At 37.5% G+C, this 20,979-nt stretch overlaps 2 protein-coding genes across 2 annotated transcripts; one reads left to right on the forward strand and one right to left on the reverse strand.

Annotated features, from left to right (window-relative positions):
• Positions 1-1,735: 1,735 nt before the first annotated feature.
• BIOF (biotin F) lies at positions 1,736-15,484 on the forward strand. The gene is made up of 11 exons (XM_088951599.1): positions 1,736-2,632; positions 3,638-3,780; positions 3,877-3,984; positions 4,958-5,196; positions 5,293-5,334; positions 6,574-6,661; positions 7,163-7,296; positions 11,339-11,427; positions 13,766-13,916; positions 13,997-14,065; positions 15,067-15,484. Exons 1-11 carry the CDS (start codon positions 2,380-2,382, stop codon positions 15,188-15,190), a joined length of 1,440 nt encoding a protein of 479 aa, XP_088807725.1. The 5' UTR covers positions 1,736-2,379; the 3' UTR covers positions 15,191-15,484.
• A 15-nt stretch (positions 15,485-15,499) lies between these two features.
• LOC148848305 (uncharacterized) lies at positions 15,500-20,675 on the reverse strand. Its single transcript, XM_088951600.1, has 3 exons — positions 20,536-20,675; positions 19,941-20,082; positions 15,500-16,014 (listed from the first exon to the last, which is right to left on the reverse strand). Exons 1-3 carry the CDS (start codon positions 20,575-20,577, stop codon positions 15,917-15,919), a joined length of 282 nt encoding a protein of 93 aa, XP_088807726.1. The 5' UTR covers positions 20,578-20,675; the 3' UTR covers positions 15,500-15,916.
• Between the last annotated feature and the right edge of the window lie 304 nt (positions 20,676-20,979).

Consider the following 20,979-nt stretch of genomic DNA (forward strand, 5'->3'; position numbering starts at 1 on the left):
AATCGATTAACTGGTTAATTGATCGGCTTTGGCTCAATTTTGGTTATCAATAGCCCTGGTTCGGTTTCGAAAAATAAGCCCATGGTTCGGTTAACCGAATTGTGAGCACCTTACCGATGGGTCAAAATGGAGAATGCTAACAACATTTTTTGGGAAAATTCCAGATTCGTACCCTGTACTTTAGGGGTAGTGTCAAGTTAGTACCTAAACTTCAAACCTTGTCACTATAGTACCTAAACTTCCAAAAAATGTCAAGTTCGTCCAAAATCGTTAACATATATTATCATATAAAATGACAAAAAATGTCATTCACATATTATATAATTTTCTTATGATTTGTATAAGATCTCTAACTACTTCCTACGAGAGGATACCCTTGATTTGTACAATGAATCACCTATGAATCCTCTGCAATCACCGGGCCCCTAACAACGCCAACCCCAACATTTTCCCAAACATCAAGAACTGACACCATATCCTCTCCTCTTATCAAATATGTTTGCATTCCGTTTAGAATCATCTTTATATCTTCGATTCAATCACATTTGACAGGTTTAGAATCATCTTTATATCTTTGATTCCATCACATTTGACGAGACCCGTTACCCTATCAACGTCCCTCAAGCTAGTAATATCTGATGCAGTAACGAGGACAGCCTCGTTCATTGGAGTAATAGCAGTAATGCATCCAACGTTCATTGGAGTAATAGCAGTAATGCATCCAACGTTAGAGGTGTAAAGTGGGCATTGCCATGCTGGCCTGTGGGCCGTTACACCCTCCAATGAATAGTTTGGGGGTCAGCCTAGCATGGCCCATGGCCCAAGCCCGTGCGGGCTCGTGCTGTGCTGCGAGCCGGGTCATGGGTCGGGCTAAAGTTATTTTTGTCTATTTATTTAAAAAAATTGAAAAAATTTAAAATTTATATGAATTTTGATGTATACAACTGCTTATATATACAATAATTAAATAAATTAGTATAATAAAATTGAAAACAATTGTTTATTTTATTAATATATTATATACTATATTATTATATAATTATATTTTACATAATATATTATATATTATATATATAAATATATAAAATATATAAGTATTATGTAAATATATATAAAATATATATAAATAGTATATATGGACAGTGTCATGGGCTAAGCCGTGCCGGCATGTGGGTCGCAGGCGGCCCGGTCCACGGACCTAAAACCCTAGGCCCAGCATGGCCCGTGTACCATCGTGTTAGGCCGTGAACGACACAACCCGATTTACACCTCTATCCAACGTTAATACATATAAAACAATCAATAAGAATGAAGTCATGGAAACCTTTGGGGTGGGATTTTAAGGGTTGTGGAGGCCAATATCAATGTCACTGGCGATAATGAAGAGTATAATCGCCATCATTGTAGCAGCAACCAATTCTGTTTCAAGGTAGAAGACAATGAACAATATCTTCTTTCAAGATAGAACACAATAAACAATCTTCTTTAGAACGATAGTTTTGACATTTTCAAAAATTTTAAATTGCACATGTTATCACGTGATAAGATAACTAACAAACTACTAATGGTAAAACTAAATTAACAGTTTTTAAAATATTTAGATACTACAATAACACGATTTAAAGTTGGGTACTAACTTAATGTTACGCTTAAAGTAATGGGTATTGATATGAAATTTTCCCATAATGTGACAAATAAAATTATGTAGAGTGCAAAACCCTGTTGTACTCCTTCCAAACAAAATCAGTGCAAACAAACAAACCTGATCTTTAACAAGGCCACGTCTTCCATGTTAAAGTAGCAAGAAAATAGGGGGCGTGGGCCTTATCCATCCCGAAAGCCGAAAGGAGCATTTCTCTTCTGCCTGCACACGTCACACAAAAGGCTTTCAAGTTCAACTCTGGATCTGGCTTTCCGTTTTCCTTGTGCTTTTCTTTCAAATGCTTCGTCGATTTCTTCGCCTATCCCGCTACATTTCATTTCCATATAATGCCAAACATTCACTCAACAACCACCAATTGTACGAAATGAGCACCGCGTGGATGTTAGATATGCTGAAGTAGGTTGGACTGTAGGAGTAGGACCAAGAAGGCGGTCGAGGGGTTTGGTGTTCAAAACTCCAAGGTTCAAGCCGGTATATATGCTGTAATGCTGAAACGGGAGCTGGCTTCATTGAGTTCTCTCCGTCTCCAAAAGTTTGAATGGGTTGAAATAACTAGTCACACCAACTTCCAATTCGACGGACATCAGCGGTAACTCCTCTCTCTCTCTCTCTAGTCAGTTCCAAGTCTGTCCGTTACTCAGCGGTTGGGCCAAAGTCCAACAGTGAAACACTTCTTTCATCTTTGTTTGCGCGCGCGCTCATCATCTATTTGTGAAATGGAGAGTTCGTGGGACAACTGGGTCGAGGAGGCTCTATCGAGATTGGAGTCTCTAAAGCTCCTACGATCTCTCCGACCCATTTCACTGTCGAGGGAAGAAGTGAAGCCCACCGAGGAGGAACCGAGGAACTTTGTGAATTTTGGGGAGTTTGAGACTTTTGATGGGTTGCGGTCGTGGGATCGATCGTCGGTGGAGGTTGAGATTGCAGAGCCTACATTTCAGAAATGGGTGAACGACGTCCCCAGTTCTGGTAATGTTATAGCTTTCTCGCCTAAACCCATCTTCCCTCCTGATAATTAAACATAATGCTCCCTCTCTTGTTCTTTTCCTTACTTATTAGTGCTAATATCTTTCTTTGTTCATTTCATGGGTCTGAACTTTTTTTTTTTTTTTCATGTTTAACTAAATACAGTTTTGTTTTTTTCTATTCTGATTGCAATGGTCATGAAAAATAGTGGGACTTTAAGATTTAGTACACAAGTTTTAACAGAGGAATGCTGAACATTGTTATGTTACTTCACGTCACCTTTAGGGGATGCAAATTGCTGAATAAATGGAAAATGTGGGTGTTCATATGGATTAAGAAACTCATGACAGATGTGGGCTTGATTGAATGTTTAACGTTCTCAAGCTGGAAAGCTGGACCAATTCTATCAGGACTCAAACGACGCCCTGGCTGGAAGATAGACTTATTGGCTATACATTGATGCGATGTTTGGTTATTCCTTATAAGATTATTTAATGGATAGCCACTTTAGTTTTCTCTATATTTGAAAACTATGCTTTAGAAAGAATAAACTTATCCCCTTCTACTCTTTGGTGTCATATGTTATCTTCATTCTATCCAACTATTCTAGACTCTTCAGGTTGAACCTTAAAACAAAAGCAACCATTTGAATCCTGTTAACAGTTACTTCATGCATCAGTCTAAGACCATCTTGAAGACCTTAAATAGTAAATACATGCATTTTAATCTTCACAAAATTGTTTACACATATGCTTTCACATGTATTTTTGCTGTGTCTTAAGATCTTAATCATTGTGTATTTAATTTCCCTGTATTTTGTTGAAGTGCAATGATTTGCATTTTGGCTTTACTCGGATACTGCCATTTGCATCATATTCTTTCCGTTGAAGTAGGCATATGGAATAAATTTTATGTTTCCAATTAGTAAGTGGTGAACTATGGATCTCAAAGAACAGATAGATGCATTGCTTTGATGCCTGTCATGTAATGATGTTTTTGTTTTTGCAGGAGATGAGATCATAAATAGAGATGGAGTGGTTGATGGACACTTAGGTGTTAGCCCCCAGCAGTTCAGGAAGTTGCTGCTCTTCTCAGGAAATGACTACCTGGGCTTGAGTTCCCATCCAACAATCCGAAAGGCTGCTATTCATGTATGCCTAATAGCTGATTGCATTTATGAATTCAGTTTTGTAGTTTAAATTACTTATATTCCTTCAACTTAGGCACTTAATCTTCTTCATGTTCAGGCAGCCCAAGAATATGGAATGGGTCCAAGAGGTTCTGCTTTAATCTGTGGGTATACCAATTATCACAGTATACTAGAGTCATGCTTGTCAGATTTGAAGAAAAAAGAGGTACTGCCATCTGTGTTAAATAAATTGTCTCGTATTGCTTTATTATTTGATCCCGATTATTTCTATTTATTGCTCTTCTATGGTCAATACAACGGTAAACATAGCTTATTAGAGAAAATATAAAAACCTAAAAACTAGGGAGTGACCATAAAACTTTAACAAAGTGATGTTTTGGCTTCATAATGGATAGAACTAACCATAGTTTCTTCTATAGTCACCTTGAGGATATATGGTTAACTCCAATAGGCTACTCAAATTGCACAGGCACCATCTGTTGGATGTGTGAAAACAATACAGGGTGGAGGTGACTGCAAAATTGACTATTGCTAGTGTTTAACAACACATAATTGCAAGCTTAGCAACCAATGCTTCACAGATTATTCCAAGTGGGAAAGTAATTGATTAACTTCAATTGGCTACACACATAACACAAATACCCTCTGTTGGATATGTGTGTAAGCGGACATAGGGTTAGGATGAGTGTCTGAAGGTGGATGCAAAGTTGATTGTTGCTACCATTTAGCAACACATAATTGTAAGCTGAGAAACCTATGCCTCACAGATTCTTCTAATTGGCAAAGCATCCAGGTTAGCATCTGTGATTTCAAATGCTTTTTCTTGGAAACTAGGGCAGGACTTCTTAATTTCCTTTTCTTTATCTTTTCTTCCAAAATATTCTCCACAGACCTGAGAAATATAATTTCATGCACATGGCCATGTCAAAGCATATATGAGAAAATTGATTTTATGTTCCATTCTATAACCCATTATGAACGTTTTACTATACTAATTTATTAATGTTTTTAATGTCCTTTCTGAATATAATTCTAAATCCATGAATCTATGAATCTGCTTCAGTTTTTTTCTACTGAATATAATTCTGTAGCCCATCACTAATCTCACTTTTCTATGTGTTTTTTTCTGGATTTTCTACTGAAATTTGGTGCATTACTATCTTAAAATGATGTTCCAGGATTGCTTACTTTGCCCAACAGGCTTTGCAGCCAATATGGCCGTAATGGTAACAATTGGAAGTATTGGATCCCTCTTATCTGCAGGCAGGAAGCCACTGAAGGATGAGAAAGTAGCCATATTTTCAGATGCTCTGAACCATGCCTCAATAATTGATGGTATCCGTCTCGCTGAGCGTCATCAAGAAGTAGAGGTCTTTGTATATAAACATTGTGACATGTCTCACCTTAATGCTTTGTTGTATGTGGCCTTCCTTGCATCTGATTCTCTATTTGCCTTTTCATTTGTTCCACTCGGCTATCTGATACCTCAAGATATTGGATTGGAATTTGACAGGACAAGTTGCACAATGAAGAAGAAAGTTGTTGTAAGTGATAGGTATAACTCATATTATGACCATTACTTTCAATATCATTTTAGTAGAGGATTCCTTATGTAGATGGAACTGAGTAGTTATGGATGCATGTTTAAGACATGTCGAGGGTATCTATATTTTCTGTCCATCAGGTGCTCATAATCCAGTGCAGAATGATTCTTAACCAGGAGGTTGTGCTGAAATAAAGTTTGACCTAATTGCATCATCCTTAATGGTTAGAAAGATACAGTGAAATGTAGAAAAAAAGGGGAAGGGATCCAGATTTTGAGTCAAATGTCTTGCAGGCCCCCAGGATGGGCACTCTTTAAATGTATATGAGTATATCATGTTAAGTTACAACTTACAAGTCGGAATGACTGGCTAATTTTTTCCAGTCCTGACCTGAGTATTCATTCTTTCTGTCAAATTGTGTCTTAGCTATACTCCATTTTGATTAAGGGAATGCTTGACCATGGCCCTAAAATCTTGGAGGATACTAATTTAAGTCCTCTGTTTCACAAATCAGAATTATCTGATCCATAGTCTGCATAATTAATCGTGTTGTCTAGAATTTGATTTTTGGTATGGGCCTACCAAACAGATTTTATGTATCGATTTTGGTGAAGTAGAAGTAACTAGAACATAGACGATATGCCCTTTTTCCGGTGTTGTTTCTACTTCTATATTCTTATTTTTTCATACTGTTGCTGCCAAATATGGAGACGAGGGCAACAACATAATTTCTGGTGTCCAAGGCCGACAGGTCCAACCTGTTGTGACAAAGAAGACGTCAGAGGCCCTGGGAGTTATCCCAGGGGCGAAGACTCTGACGGTCAAGTTAGCCGAGGGCTGTGAGGGGTCAGACCAAGCAAGAGAGGAAGCTTAGAGCTTAAGTCTGTGTTTATCTCAATGTGGGAGCCCCTTTTATAGCCAGAGTTTCCTTAGAAGAGGGGCAGTTGGGAGCAGGTGGTGGCGGATGATAGTGGTTGATGATGGACGGCCAGGATGCATCTGGCCGACGCCACATGTCAAGATCCGCAGGTTGGCCAGATATTCCTACATCAATTACCATTTACCAAAAGGTCCATGACACTCTAGATACATTTTTCTAGTGGGTATGCACTTATGTGAGTGTGTCATGCACAATAGTGAGCATAGTCTGTTTTTATCTTGTTTATTTTTTAATTTAATTTTCTTTTCCATAGGGGAGTGAGGTTTTTATGATACTTTGGTTTATTATTCATGAAATTCTATTCTTGCAGCTTGTTTAGTATGGATGGAGATTTTGCACCACTTGACAAGCTTGCTGGGCTTCGCAGGAAGCATGGATTTTTGTTGGTTATTGATGATGTAAGTCAGTAAGTGTGTTAACCATGTCAATTTATATTCACATTATTCTTCTATGTAATTTTTTTTGAAGAATTATAAGAAATGAAGATGCTCAAATGAAGATCCAAGAATTATAAGAATCATTTTGCCTGCCTGTCTTGTACAAGTGGTATCTCATATGGGATTGTGATTAACCACTGAATGGTTTGACGGTTTGACCAAACAATGTCTTGGGTCAAAGTTTGACCTGATAGGATGATTCTGAAGTATGTTCTATGCTGTAGTTTTGGACTGTTAGGAACTGGTTTTGGAAAAGGTGTTTATATTTTATATTTTTATGGTTGTAACAGTATCATTGGACCAATTTATGGTCTCTGTCTGACCTTTTGTTCAGTGTTTCCTTCTTGGATGTGTGCTATAGCCTACATAGGGAACGGACAGGGAAAATGGCTTCCTGTTGTTCCACTCTGATGCAAATAATCTTCACCCGTATTTGACCACTTATTGTAAGACTTCTGTCAGGCCCATGGAACATTTGTTTGCGGCAAGAATGGTGGGGGCGTGGCAGAAGAGTATGGTTGTGAAAATGATGTTGACATATGCATAGGCACACTGAGCAAGGCTGCAGGTTGCCATGGTGGATTCGTGGCTTGCAGGTAATCCTGTTCATGTTTCTTTTTCTAGGCATTACAGTTATACCTGAAGAAATAAAAAGGCAAATAGAAAACCATTGGAATGTCAAGTGTGGTCAAATGCATAACTTTACTAATATTTTTGCTTTTTCATAGAAGGGTAACTTGCATTTGTATAGTATATTAATTATATGACAAAAGGTGTACATCAATGTACAAGAATGTGCAATGAAAACTTCCCTCCAATACATTGATGCCCCTTCTGCCTCTGGTTCTAGATAAAACATCCACAATCCATCTCTCCAGCAAAGGCTGAAAATTGCAGTAACAGTCTCTACTATCTTGTTGAGGAAGTGAGCAAGTTGCTAAGGTCCTCTTCCCACTCCATATTTTAGCATTAGCTAAGTCCCCTTCCTGAACAAGAGATGTGATGCTTACTTGTTTTAGCAATCCTAGATCCATTAAGTCTATGATTTCAATTTTATAGGATCTGCATCCTCAATGTGGCCACCAAAAGGCCAAAACTATGATGCTATCAGGACTGAAAAATACAGAATCAATGCCTAAAAAGCTTGGATTGCTATGAGAAATCCCTTTAAATTGCAGCATAAGTCTCTTTATGTGCCAATTATGAGACAGGAGCAGTTAGAAGAGGAATCATGGAGAGGAGGGTAGTATCTCTGGAAGATTTCTTTTAGTTGATTCATCATGAGCATTGTCTTGGATAATATAATTATACTCAAGCCACTGAGCAATAGTTGGGTGCCCCAAGAGACAATTTATTTTGTTTTTTGTCATCTAACAATGTGTGAACTGTTAAGACATTTTGCAAGGCCACCTTTTAAAGAAAGAAACTTTGTAGGGTATAGGATGTTCCATATGAGATAATAGGTAGGAAAAGATAATCCCTAGAATCTATTGGAGCTTCTAAGAATGAACATAGCAAGTATACCCTTGGCTTCCTTATGTGGGAGGATAGGGGTAGGATTGATTGGTTTGGGTTTTGAGGTCAGAGTAGGAACTGAAGAAACTGCAAGAGTTTCCCCTGAATCACAACTGTTGTTCCCCTAGATCAGATGGATTAAGGTTTTCTCCTAAAAAGGTGCTCGCACTTTGAGCTGATAATTGAGCAGTTGTTTTGTCTGAAAGTATCAACTGAATATCCCATTTTTTTTGGGATATTTATAGAAGTTCTGGAACTTTCGCAACTGATAAATGTTTAATTTATTAATATTATATCGTTTTGTCTTTTTCCCAAGTTACTTTATAGTTCACAACGAAAGAATATGCATGCTTGGGACCGTGCGCCTGAGTTGATTATGCCATGTCAGCCTTTAAGACAATACAGGGTGGACCACAAGAACCATGTGGTATGGGGAATCTCCTTTCCCATGCCTACATGTGTCCTGCATCAATATCTCTAACTTCTTCGTTTATTTCCCCTACTCTGACTCCTGAGAATGCCGAAGTATAGAAAGTTACTGAATTTCACACTCCTCTTATTACAGGAATATATATCACATAGTATCGATAAAAAAAATATAGATCACATAGCCTACTCTGTACTATGGGCTTCCACAAGCCCATGCTTTTACACCACTTTAGGCCCTTGTATTTTTCATCCTGATTTGCAGATAATTTTATCTTGTATTGATGCAGGGGGGTGGGAGGAATCCTACCTACTGGCTTATTCTCATATGCCTCTTTCTTTCAAGCAATCCTACCTACTTCCTCTCCCCCAAGCGTTTTTTCTGGCTAAAGCAATTTGGAAAGGACTAAGGAGTAGTCCCTCCTAAGATTAGGGGCTTTTTGTTGGAAGGCAGTACATCAAAAGATTAATACTGGTGTGGTTATTCAAAGAATGAGATCTTTTTGGTGTTTGTCACTACACATTTGTTTCTTTATGTAAAACAAGTGGTAAAACTGCTCTTTCACTCACTAATCTCCTACCCTTGTGTCACTTGCATTTGGGGGGTTCTTTAGCCTCTTTCGGTGCAGATAATCTCCTCCAAGGGGTATGGAAATTTTGTCTGAAGAGAAGATACTTTGGACATGCACTAAGGCTGTCCTCCCTCCACCTATGGGAATTTGGGAAGAGAGGAATCTGAGAACCTTTTTGGAAAAAGCTCAAACCAAAGAAGTCTTGGTTGAGAATATTTGAGCAAAGATGGCTTATTTGGTGGTTGTTTGGGCAGCTGTGAGACCTGGATACTATACATGCCTAGCATACTAGTATCATATCCAATACTAATCTGATATGATTTTAGGATTTTAGGGTATTAGGGGTCTTGTCCTTGCAAAACAGGGATCAATTGTATTAGGGTTCTATACACAAGGAAGAGGATTATAACATATATAAACAAAGCAAAGGGTATAAGATGGGTTAGCATTGGATCAATCATAGATTTAAGGGGTGCCAAGACACATTCCATAGAGTCTGGATCTCCTGCAACAAAATAGTTCCAACACCCTTCCAACATGACCTGACACCACCGGTGATTTAATAGGCATGCCTAGGCACACAGGCGAGGCGCATTTTAGGGTATGTGCCTCGCCTTGTTCCTAGGTGCAACATTTTTAAAAGGTGCACGCTTGGTGTGCCTTGCGCCTCAGCCTAGGCGTGTACCTTTTTAAATTTTTATGATTTTTTGTTTTTTTCTTTTGAACCTAGCGGCTAGGCTGGGGGCTCCGCCCTTGGAACCCCAACCACGCCGAGAGCCCCCTATTTGCTAATGTTGTTCATACATTCATCCTAATAAAATATTTTCTTAAAAGGCAACTAAATTATAAAATCATTATTTTTGTGTGAGAATTAAGAATTTAAGACCCTAACATAGACTTGTTTGGGCTTGCCTCGAGGAGCGTGGTATAAAAGAAGCTTGTAGAATTAGGAATGCAATATGTTTTACATCACATTAGCTACTTGAAGTAATGCAATTGAGTAAAAAAAGAGATTATGGGTTTTACATGCTTGAAAATGTTTTATACGTTTGATTTTATTTTTAAATTTTCATTTGAATATGCTTTACATATTATGTTTATGTATTTTAATTTTAGATAATAGGTTTTTTAAACCATTTATTTTAAAATTTAAGTTTATATTTTTTATTAATATCATGTTTAATATTTTTTTTGAAATTTTTTGGCAATTTTTTTTTTGATTTTTTTAGCATTTTTTTTTTGTATTTTTATGCCTTGCTTCAAAAAGGCCATGCCTCACCTTGTGCCTTGCACCTCAGGTGCGAATTGCCCCTTGCGCTTTTAAAACACTGGACACCACACATCTTATTCATGGCAGGTCCCAGACTCCCAGTCTCATGGTGAGATGTGTGGTGTCAGGTTATGTTGGAAGGGTGTTGGAACATGTTTTGTTGGCAGGAAACCTCAACTCCATTCTACAATGTTACTGATTCTTTCATATCTTAATAAAATTTGAGGTTACTGATCAAAAAGGGAAGGAGGGTTAGTCTTTCATTATTTTTTACTATGACTTTATATTTATTTTTACTAAGTTTGCTTCTTTTCTGACAATGTGGAGAAACTATGGAGTATCCAAAATTCACTATCAAAATGCAGCACGATTATATACTATATCAGAGTTTTAAGGAGCAATCTTTCTTGTAAAGTTTCTCTAAGGCTATGTTTGGTTTGAAGGAAAAGGAAAGGAAACATGTAAAAACCTTGTATAGGTTTCCCTACCTTTTCCTTCAAACCAAACACAGCCTATGATCACCCTTCCTTTTAGTGCAAGTTCACTTTTAACTCAAACAAATGAACAATCATTTCCATGCAACCAGACACATGCATATAACAATGTTTTTTAGATCTATGCATTTGTTTTCTTTTCTTCTTTCATTGACAGTGTTTCTTATCCACATTCCTGTAAAATTATGAACTTGTCAAGAAAATTAATGTAAAGCTATGCAGATCTGTACATTATAATTCATCTTCTCTTTGTTCTATAGACATTCTATTTTTCTTGGGATTTATATATTTAAACTGCCAGTGTGTCTGAGTTATTTGTTATTCTGGTTGAATGTCTAACTTGTGAATGGTAAATAAACAGCAAAAAGTGGAAGCAGCTTTTACAATCAAGAGGTCGCTCATTCATATTTTCAACTGCTTCACCAGTGCCTGTTGTTGCTGCTGCACATGGTAAAATTTAATTCCTTGTATTTTACCTTATGTGTATAAAATCTTATTCTAATCCATGATAATTTATTTGGTGAAACAATTTTTATGATTGTAACTTTGTAAGGCACTTATATATGGATCTAGCATACTGTCATTAGATCTATGGTTTTACAACCACCAGGCTTAGAATTTGCTTCTTTGTTGTGGTGGAGGGAGGTTGTAGAGTTGCAATTGGCTGGATGTCATACACAGATATGGGTAGTTGGGATCTCAACTTTGTATTGTGGGAGGTGAGAACATTAGCTCTCTTGTTGAATACCTTATTCAAATGGATACAGAGATTTTGGTTAATGCTATTGCTGATGCACTGGCAAGAGAAGGGATAGGCAAGGTTTAGATTGGGGAGAACCTGGTCTTGGAGCTTGTCTGAATTTGTAATTATTGCCCCCCCCCCCCCAAAAAAAAAAAAAAAAAAAAGAAAAAGGAAAAGATAGTGAGAACCGAGAACTACAAGAGGGAGTTGTGAACTGACCATCTTTCTATCAATGATGATGTAGAATCTTATATGATAGGATAGTTCTGTCCTGGATATCTCAATTTAAAATCAACATGGGAAAAACCTTTAATTATATATCTAATCTTTCATGGTTATGCTCATGGTAAGTTCTAATTTTGTTTTAGATTGGAGAAAATGAATATAATGGTCCTTTCCTTCAGCTCACTTCCCTGTGCTCCTTTAGTTGGTCTTCAAATGGCTGCTCTTTCTTTTTTCTCCTTTTCTCCTTTCTGATTTTCATAGGACTTTGATAAAACAACCCCTCTCTCCACTCTTTCTTACTGTGTGGAGAAATGCCAATAAAGTAGCAAGCCTGGATCTTCTCAAAGCTTTTCTGTTGAAATAGGGTGGAAATGTTTCAAATCTTTAATTTCCATCTGGAACCCTTTTTTAATCTTAAGGGATTAGGGATCTTTAAGTGTATACTTGCTGGATTAATGTGAGGGAGGAGGCACTCATGCTGCTTTATTTGAATGTTGTTTCAATAGTTGGCTCTTTATGTGTTTGAGCCTCCCATTTGGGACCACTCTGTAATCTGCTTAGAATTGGGATCTAACACTGGAAAGACTTGGAAAAGAAATTAAAATTTTTTGGGAAAGAACATAATTACCCATTTATTACCTCTCCCTTTTGGAAGTCCAGCATAATGTGGTAGAGACTAGAGAAGTTGGAACTTACCATCAGATAGTTTGAGTTCTAAGAAGGATGACATAATTATTTGGGATTGTGTTTTCAAAGAAAAGAAGAGTAAAGTTTTAACATCAACAACTTCAAAGAAATCAATGGCAGCTTCCTTAGGAAAAAGGATATCGGAGAGAACCAACTAATGGGCTGTATTATAAAGAGGCCTTAGAGTCTGCTGTTTGCCCTTGAATCTAAATTTGAGAGCTTCCTTCTCTGACCCTTCCATGACAGCCTCCTTAGGAAAAGGTATACTGGAGGGAACCAACTAATCTCTCAACTTCAACCATTTTAATGGGTTGCATTATAAAGAGGTCTTATAGTTAATGCCAGTGTCTCTTTAAATTAGAGAGCTCCTTTCTCTGACCCTTCCCTTAAATCTTGCCTAAGCTATAGAGCAGTTCTGAAAGAGTGAAGGTTCTGGTGGGTTCATTTCCTGTTTATATTCATTGTCTTTCTAGGCTTTGTTTCTCAAAAGATGTTATGATCTTGGATGCCCTTTTTTCTATTCTTTGCTTCTGATTCACCCTAGAAATTTAATTTCTCTTAAATTTTGCTTAAACTAATAATTTGCGTAGAGCAGTTCTGAAAGTTCTTGTGGTGGGTGAATATTCATTTCCTGTCTATATTCATTGTCTTTGTAGTCTCTACTTCTCAAAAGATGTTATTATCTTGAATGCCCTTTCTCTATTATTTGCTTCTGATTCACCCTTAGAAATTCAATCTCTTAATCTTGAGGTTGACTGCTTGCAAAACTCTCTCTCCCTCTCTCTCTCTCTCTCTCTCTCTCTATCTATCTATCTATATATATATATATCCTCTTGTTTTTCTCTTTTTGTCTAGTACCAATCTCTTGGCTGCACAATGGAGTTTTTCATATTTTTGCATTGTTGTCCAAAATAATAACAAAACATGGAAAAATGGTTTTGAAGGTTACAGTGGTCCACAATTAACAATTTCTACTTATGTGTAATCACTCTCTTTGAGAAATTTCATAGCTTATGCAATTATGTCCTTATCTAGTTAGGCTGCTCTAGTTGCTTTAAGTAAACTACATTATGATAGTGACCTTTATCTGAAAAAGATGCTTTGGATTTTAACTACGTAACTATAACTTAGCAGCTGCTGTTATTGTGGCCAAAAATGAGACATGGCGTAGAAGGGCAATTTGGAAGCGGGTGCAGGACTTCTATGCTCTGACAGGAATCCCCATCACAAGTCCCATAATTTCTCTTATTGTTGGTAGTGAAGAAAAGGCTCTTCATGCCAGCAGGTTTCACCTCTCCCTCTCTCTATACATATCTCTATCTCTGCTGATTACCAATGCTCACCCTCTTCATCATCATGGAACAGGCATTTGCTAAGAGCTGGTTTCCATGTAACAGCAATCAGACCCCCCACAGTGCCTCCCAACTCATGCAGGTATTTTTACTGTTAGTTTTTGAAGTCCATGCCAACAATTAATCAATAACTAACAGAAAATGGGAATCAAGAAAAAAAGTTAGACTGATTCTTTAACAGCAATTATAACTCACTGACTAGGGATTTTGACTTAGCATGGCAAGATGGCATTTTAGTCAACTCAGGAGTCATGGAGCTGACTAGGGGAAACATGTTACAATTGAAATTTTATAAATTTAGCTTAGCTGACATTACATGCTATATTCATAGGGTCGGGAATCGGGATCTCCTGCCAAGAAAATCCCTTCCAACACCTTCCAACATGATCTGTGTCCACACATCACATGCATGATGGGTCCCACTCATTGATGTGTGGACACTGATCATGTTGGAACGTGTTGGGAGGTGTTTTTATTGGCAGGAGATCCAGATTCATATTCATAGTAAGTTTTCTTCACTGTCAGAATAAGAAATTATAAATTTAAACTTCAGATGGATTGTGTACTAGTAGGGTAAAAGCTCCAATGTAAGGTATGGTGTAAATATATAGTGGGTATGGGAAGTTACAAGCGGTCCAGAGGATCCCTTATTTCAGATTGGCCACAGGATTCTTCCATTGTGGAAGAAAAAAATAGATGGGTTTCTCTATTGAGGTTTATTTATTTATTTATTTTGGTAAATAGAGGTTTCTAATTGACCTGATTGTGCAAGTTTAAATGGTGACATGGGTCATGACTAGGAAATAAAAATGATAAGGAGTGAAGTCAACCGGGGGAGTAGGCAAAATATGACAACAGAGCTTATTTTTATGAATATGAGAACTGGCTCAAACTGCCAAGCCTGATTCATCTTTATCTGGTGATTCTGGTTCAGTATTTTGTATTATTGTTAGGAGTTGGGTGTTGTATTACTAATTCAAACCAGCCAAAGTCTTGATTAGATGCATTTATCTTGCATAACATTTTAAGAGTACTTATCTCGCATAACCTTTTAAGAGTGTTAATAAAGTTCAAATATTTCAGGCTACGGGTAACCCTGAGTGCAGCACACACCATAGATGATTTGAAGAAGCTTGCAGCAGCTCTTTCCCTTTGCATCAACTTCCCAGACATTGATAAGAAATCGATTGCATATTCAAAGCTCTAAGGTTTTGATGTTTGGAGTTTGATTGACAAACTCCACGGAACAGGATTGACTCACGAAACTGACATTGGTAATTAGCTTTACTGGGTTAAACTTGTGGTTGAACTTGTAGTAGTATGAGAAATAAAACTTCCCCAAAACAGGTTGATCGACTTGCTTAGACGACCACTGCTCCCTTATCCCAACTGTATGATATGGGGGCTCATTCATAGTTCAGACAGAGAAAGACCTTGAATTCTGATGTTACAGACATTTGCAGTCGATCGAGAAAATGCAACAAAATTATAAAATTGCAAACGGAAGCGCAATACCTTTGAAATAAGATTAATTCTCTTTATAACTGAATTTATTGAAAGAAATTTATTCCATCAAAGCATTTACTGCTCTGTCAATGATCCAAAGACTACTCTCAAAAAATTTCAATCTGATTTTCCATAAACTTATCTATAATATGGTTCCACCAGTCCATAAAAGTCTAATAATTTTTTATTGCCATACGTATGCACTCACTGCTCGGCACTATCTGGTACCAACACTATAGATCCAGATGTTTTCCGATTCTCAACATCTGCATGAGCCTGTGCAGCCTGTGACAAAGGGTATACATGGTTGATGCGGACTCGTAGGATACCTGATGCAACGTTCGTGAATACCTCCCCAGCAGCTTCCAACAATTCATCCCGAGTTTCAGTGTACTGGATGAGTGAAGGCCTTGTCAGGAACAAAGACTTAACGGCGAGGGCTGACAATGGAACTGGATCTGGAGTGCCAGACGATTGCCCAAAGCTCACCATGTACCCACGAGTCTTTAAACACGCCAATGACCCCTGCATAGAACAACTTTTGACATAAGTGATTAAATTTTCAGTAATTAAGAATAGTACCTCAGAGATGGCCAAGAAAAACATAGTTTTAGAGTATTTATAATGCTGTTATACATGGCATTTAAAATGAGTCTATGCAAAATGCATATATCTTTTTAACTTTCTTACATTCTTCATCAATGTATCACGAAGAGAAATTATTGAATTATGAAAAAAGAAAAAAAGATAGTGACCCCCCCCCCCCCAAGTGCAGAATTTTGCTCTTAGTCTCTTGCCCATGGTTTTTAAGATACTCATGCAATTCAATCAGTTGGATCTGTATATGAACATCTTAAGTCAAATGTTATTCAGATGTAAGGCGGTGGTAACAGTGGCATTGGCTCTGAAGTTGTGAAGTTGAGAAGAAGGAACTAAACTTGGGAAGGCTAAGGGAAAGAATGAATGAAGGGGATCCCCTCCTTCAAAGAAGGGGTCTTTAGTTATAGGTGAAGGGGGATACCTATACATGCATGGAATGAAGAATTACAGAACTTTCCTAGGGCGGTGAAACTCAAATCCCTAGGTTGATTCGATGGGGACATGCGTTGGAGACCAACTGCCAACCTATGCAGGTTGTTATTATCATTCTATGATTTTACCACGTGTCTGTGTGAAGCTTTTGCAAAGCACGCATTCTGTACGGGCCAAGATCCCAACTGTCTACCAATCACAATTATGATCAGTCATGGTTGGTGACCCGGCAATCACTATAATGCTGCCGTAATTAACTGTATTTCTTTTAGGCTGCGTTTAGAAATGATGCAAATAAGTGTGAATGCAAAGTTAGGTTAATTTTACACTGACAAATTTACCTTCTTACCAAACAGACTTTTATCCGTAATGGATGCAAACATGAATTTTAATAAAACATATATATATATTTTTTTATCCAAAACCCAATTGAATGCAAATTTACTTCTTTTTTATTGAATTAATTTTACATCTTATCATCAATATAAATATGCACTGGTCTGTCATTTGTCAATGCATAAATGTAATGTTGCCAAACACAAGCAAAAATAAACCAGAATGCAAATCTACCCTAAACTGGGATTTATACTCCATTTGCATCGTTTCCAAATGCAGCTTTAGAGGCAGAAGTGTACATGTGCATCCGTGGTTCAGGACATTCTTTCGCGTTACCATGTTGATATGCGAGTCCATACTCTTACACCACATACAACAAGCATCATCCTAAACAATAATCACCCTTGTCATCCTTGTATCATTGGGTCTTGGATACTCATAGTTTTTCTTTTAGTTAAGATGAAGTTGATATACTGTCCTTGACACTGCATTGAAGTTGCAAAGCAAGTTGATGCAGTATCCACCTCCCTGGGTGAAGTTGCTACGTTATTATCGGCATTCTTTTTCTATTTTCTTCCACAAGGTAAGATGGAATCCAGTCATGCTCCTGAAGTGATAGTAATTACATGTGGTTTATCTACAAAATCAATCCCAAGGGCGCAGGTTGTTACCTTCTATGGCCTCCCACTCTCATTGAATCCCCTCTTAAACACATGATTATGTCCACAGTAGAGGGTTGAATTTGATTGGGTTATTTTAGCCTTAAAATTGAACACAAAATCTAAACCAAACCAAACTTTTCTTTTATCAGCAAGAAAAATAGAGAATTTTGTTGATGGTTAATAATAAAAAACAGTACATGACTAAAAAGGCCTTCTCACTTTCTTGTTATGAAATTGTTTAGATAAAGCAGTTTCACTCCTAACTGTTGGAATGGCACAATGGATAATGTAATCTGTATGTGCACATAAAGAAACAAAGCAGATAGCAAGAAAGCGAAAGAAAGAAAAAAAGAAGATAAAACACAAGATTTAACGTGGTTCGGCCAAATTGCTTACATCCACAGACAACAGTTTGGAGCTTTGCTTCTTTACTATAAGCAGAAGAAAATACAAAAATGGCATCACTAGAATCACACCCGTACCCAACATCCAACACTACACTCCTCTCAACACACTGTATATAGTATACAATGAAATGAAATGGAATGGATGAAAACAACAGAGGAGGGAACCCTATTTATATCTGTAGAGAGGGGTATGATGGATATTTTGAAAAATAAGTCTTCACCGCTAAGAAAACTTAAACAGTGGTCATCACTCGGTGTGCCACCGATTTAATATGATGGGCTCAGTCGATGGGCCACTGTTTGCTAATTCGATGAGCCACCAATTGACCCACTGAATGCACTTTAACATTCTCCCGCTTAAAGACTATTTTCATAGTGAAAAAACCTCTCGAGAATAGCTGCCGATCATCTTTTATTAAGTGGGTTCAAGTCCTAGAGAAGTTCTGCACCAGATAAACTTCTCTCTCATCACAGGCTTTGTTAACATATCAGCAACATTATCGTTGGTGTGAATATTTTGTGACGAGATTTGCCCATCCTCAATTACTTCACGAACTAAATGGTACTGTACATCTATGTGAGCAAGATGTGGTGACTATTCATTGTGACAATCAAAGCACATTGCACTTGGCATGAAATCCTATCTTTCATGTTTGGACCAAACACATTGATGTACAGTACCACTTTGTTCGTGAAGTAGTTGAGGATGGGCAGATCTCGTTACAAAATATTCACACCAATGATAATGTTGCTGATATGTTAACAAAGCCTGTGATGAGAGAGAAGTTTATCTGGTGCAGAACTTCTCTAGGACTTGAAACCACTTAACAAAAGATGATCGACAACTATTCTCTAGAGGGTTTTTCACTATGAAAATAGTCTTTAAGTGGGAGAATGTTAAAGTGCATTCGGTGGGCCAATCGGTGGCTCATCGAATTAGCAAACAATGGCCCACCGATTGAGCCCACCATTGTTAAATTGGTGGCACATCGAGTGAAGACCATCATTTAAGTTTTCTTAGCGGTAAAGACTTATTTTTCAAAATACCCATTATACCCCTCTCCGCAGATATAAATAGGGGTCCCCTCCACTGTTGTTTTCATCCATTCTATTTCATTTCATTGTATACTATATACAATGTGTTGAGAGGAATGTAGCGTTGGGTGTATTGGGTGTTGGGTACGAGTGTGATTCTAGTGAGGTCATTTTTGTATTTTCTCCTGTTTATAGTGAAGAAGCAAAGTTTCGAGTTGCTACCCGTGGACATAGGAAATTTGGCCGAATCACGTTAAATCTGGTGTTCTCTCTTCTTTCTTTCATATCAACAGGCTCTTCTCTTTTCCTTCTAAGGCAATTGCACAATCTTCTTTCACCAACACAACATGCATCTTTAGCTTCCAGATTGAATAGTTGGATCCGTTGAATTTTGGTATATCGAACCGGGTAGAGCTCGAACTTGCCATATTCAACACATGCAATACTAGAACAACAAATACAAATTTTGGTAGAATTCCAGAATAGAACTGTGAAGCTTTGATACCAATTGTTAGAAGCACAACGGATAATGTAATCTGTATGTGCACAGAAAGAAACAAAGCAGATAACAAGAAAGCGAAAGAAAGAAAGAAAGAAAAGATAACACCATAATTAACATGGTTTGGCCAAATTGCCTACGTCCATGGGTAGCAACTTGGAACTTTACTTCTTCACTATAAATAGGAGAAAATACAAAAATGACCTCAATAGAATCACACCCGTACCCAACACCCAATACACCCAACACCACTCTCCTCTCAACACCCTGTATACAGTATACAATGAAATAAAATAGAATGGATGAAAGCAACAGAGGGGTATAATAGGCATTTTGAAAAGTAAGTTTTCACCGTTAAAAAAGATTAAAGATGTACCACCGATTTAATATCGTGGGCTCAGTCGGTGGGCCACTGAAGTGGCCGACTGGCCCACCAAATGTACTTTTAACACTAACAACATAGAAGAACCAGAAACAAACCTGGGATGAAGTGCAATGTAGCAGGTTTATAAACCCCTTTGCGGAAATACACATCAATGAAGTTGAACCCGATCGCAATGTTTTTGACACGGATGTCATCCTCTTTTGGTTCTCCTATCTCCACATCCTCCCACTTGAGGACCTAAGTAGCCAAACCGAGATCATTCTCAGAATCCATAAAAGATCAATACAGGTTAGACCTGATTGAATTAGACTTCCATAAATTGGCAATCAAAGGAAATGGATTAGATTCACAAAAAGCCAGAAACATTTCCAACGGAACTTAAAAGACGGTTCCAAAGAATGCAACTGAAGCTACTCTCAATTGGGACTACCAGGTATCAAATTAGTATATGGGTTAACCAGCAATCAGAAATCTTCAATTGTTGATATTTCCCATTGGGCTTCATGAAATAAAAATGACCTTAAAAATGTGCAAGCTATCATGCGAAAACCTCAACTTCCCAAAAAAGCTTCTGCCTTGAGAAAAATGCATGGAATCTAACAATAAAATAACTAAACTGAAGCAGGCTGGTTTCTACCGGAATAAAGGTTGCATGAACCTAAAATACATGCAGAGAGAGAGAGAAAGAACCTCTGGTCCGCCATGCTCATAAACTCTGATTGCTTTCACCATGTTTGCTGCTTGAATTGCAAGTGGATTTGGGCTTTGTTCATTTTTTGTTTTTTGTTTTTTTTGTCTGGCCACTGGCCTTAACAAATGGCCCTCAATCTCATAACACTTGTCATTGATTTAGAACACGTGGGTGTCTTGCTGAAATGACTCCACTCTTCTGTCACTTTCCATTTTTCTCAAGTGCATGTGCATCTTATACCACACATTTGGAACATTGCATGCATGACCACTTGTAATAAGTACAATGGGTTCTGAATTAAATTTCAAGGATCTGTTTGCTTTTTGGATTTTAAGAAAGTGAAAATTATTCATTTTAATAATAGTTTTTTATGGTTAAAATGCTTAATTGTCTTATTTACCTAGGAAAGGAAACACTTGCCCAAGTATATGTATTTATTTAGA

Source organism: Nelumbo lutea, chromosome 6 (assembly GCF_056320005.1).
Source record: "Nelumbo lutea isolate HS-2025 chromosome 6, American lotus-T2T, whole genome shotgun sequence".
Lineage (NCBI taxonomy): Eukaryota > Viridiplantae > Streptophyta > Magnoliopsida > Proteales > Nelumbonaceae > Nelumbo > Nelumbo lutea.

Excerpts from the sequence above, each read along its gene's own strand:
- BIOF (XM_088951599.1), top strand. The coding sequence starts at position 2,380 with ATGGAGAGTTCGTGGGACAACTGGGTCGAGGAGGCTCTATCGAGATTG. Across the intron at positions 7,297-11,338 it reads GGTGGATTCGTGGCTTGCAG|CAAAAAGTGGAAGCAGCTTT; the intron begins GTAATCCTGTTC and ends GTAAATAAACAG. Across the intron at positions 13,917-13,996 it reads AAGGCTCTTCATGCCAGCAG|GCATTTGCTAAGAGCTGGTT; the intron begins GTTTCACCTCTC and ends ATCATGGAACAG.
- LOC148848305 (XM_088951600.1), bottom strand. The coding sequence starts at position 20,577 with ATGGTGAAAGCAATCAGAGTTTATGAGCATGGCGGACCAGAG. Across the intron at positions 20,083-20,535 it reads ATGAGCATGGCGGACCAGAG|GTCCTCAAGTGGGAGGATGT; the intron begins GTTCTTTCTCTC and ends TTGGCTACTTAG. Across the intron at positions 16,015-19,940 it reads TACATTGCACTTCATCCCAG|GGGTCATTGGCGTGTTTAAA; the intron begins GTTTGTTTCTGG and ends TGTTCTATGCAG.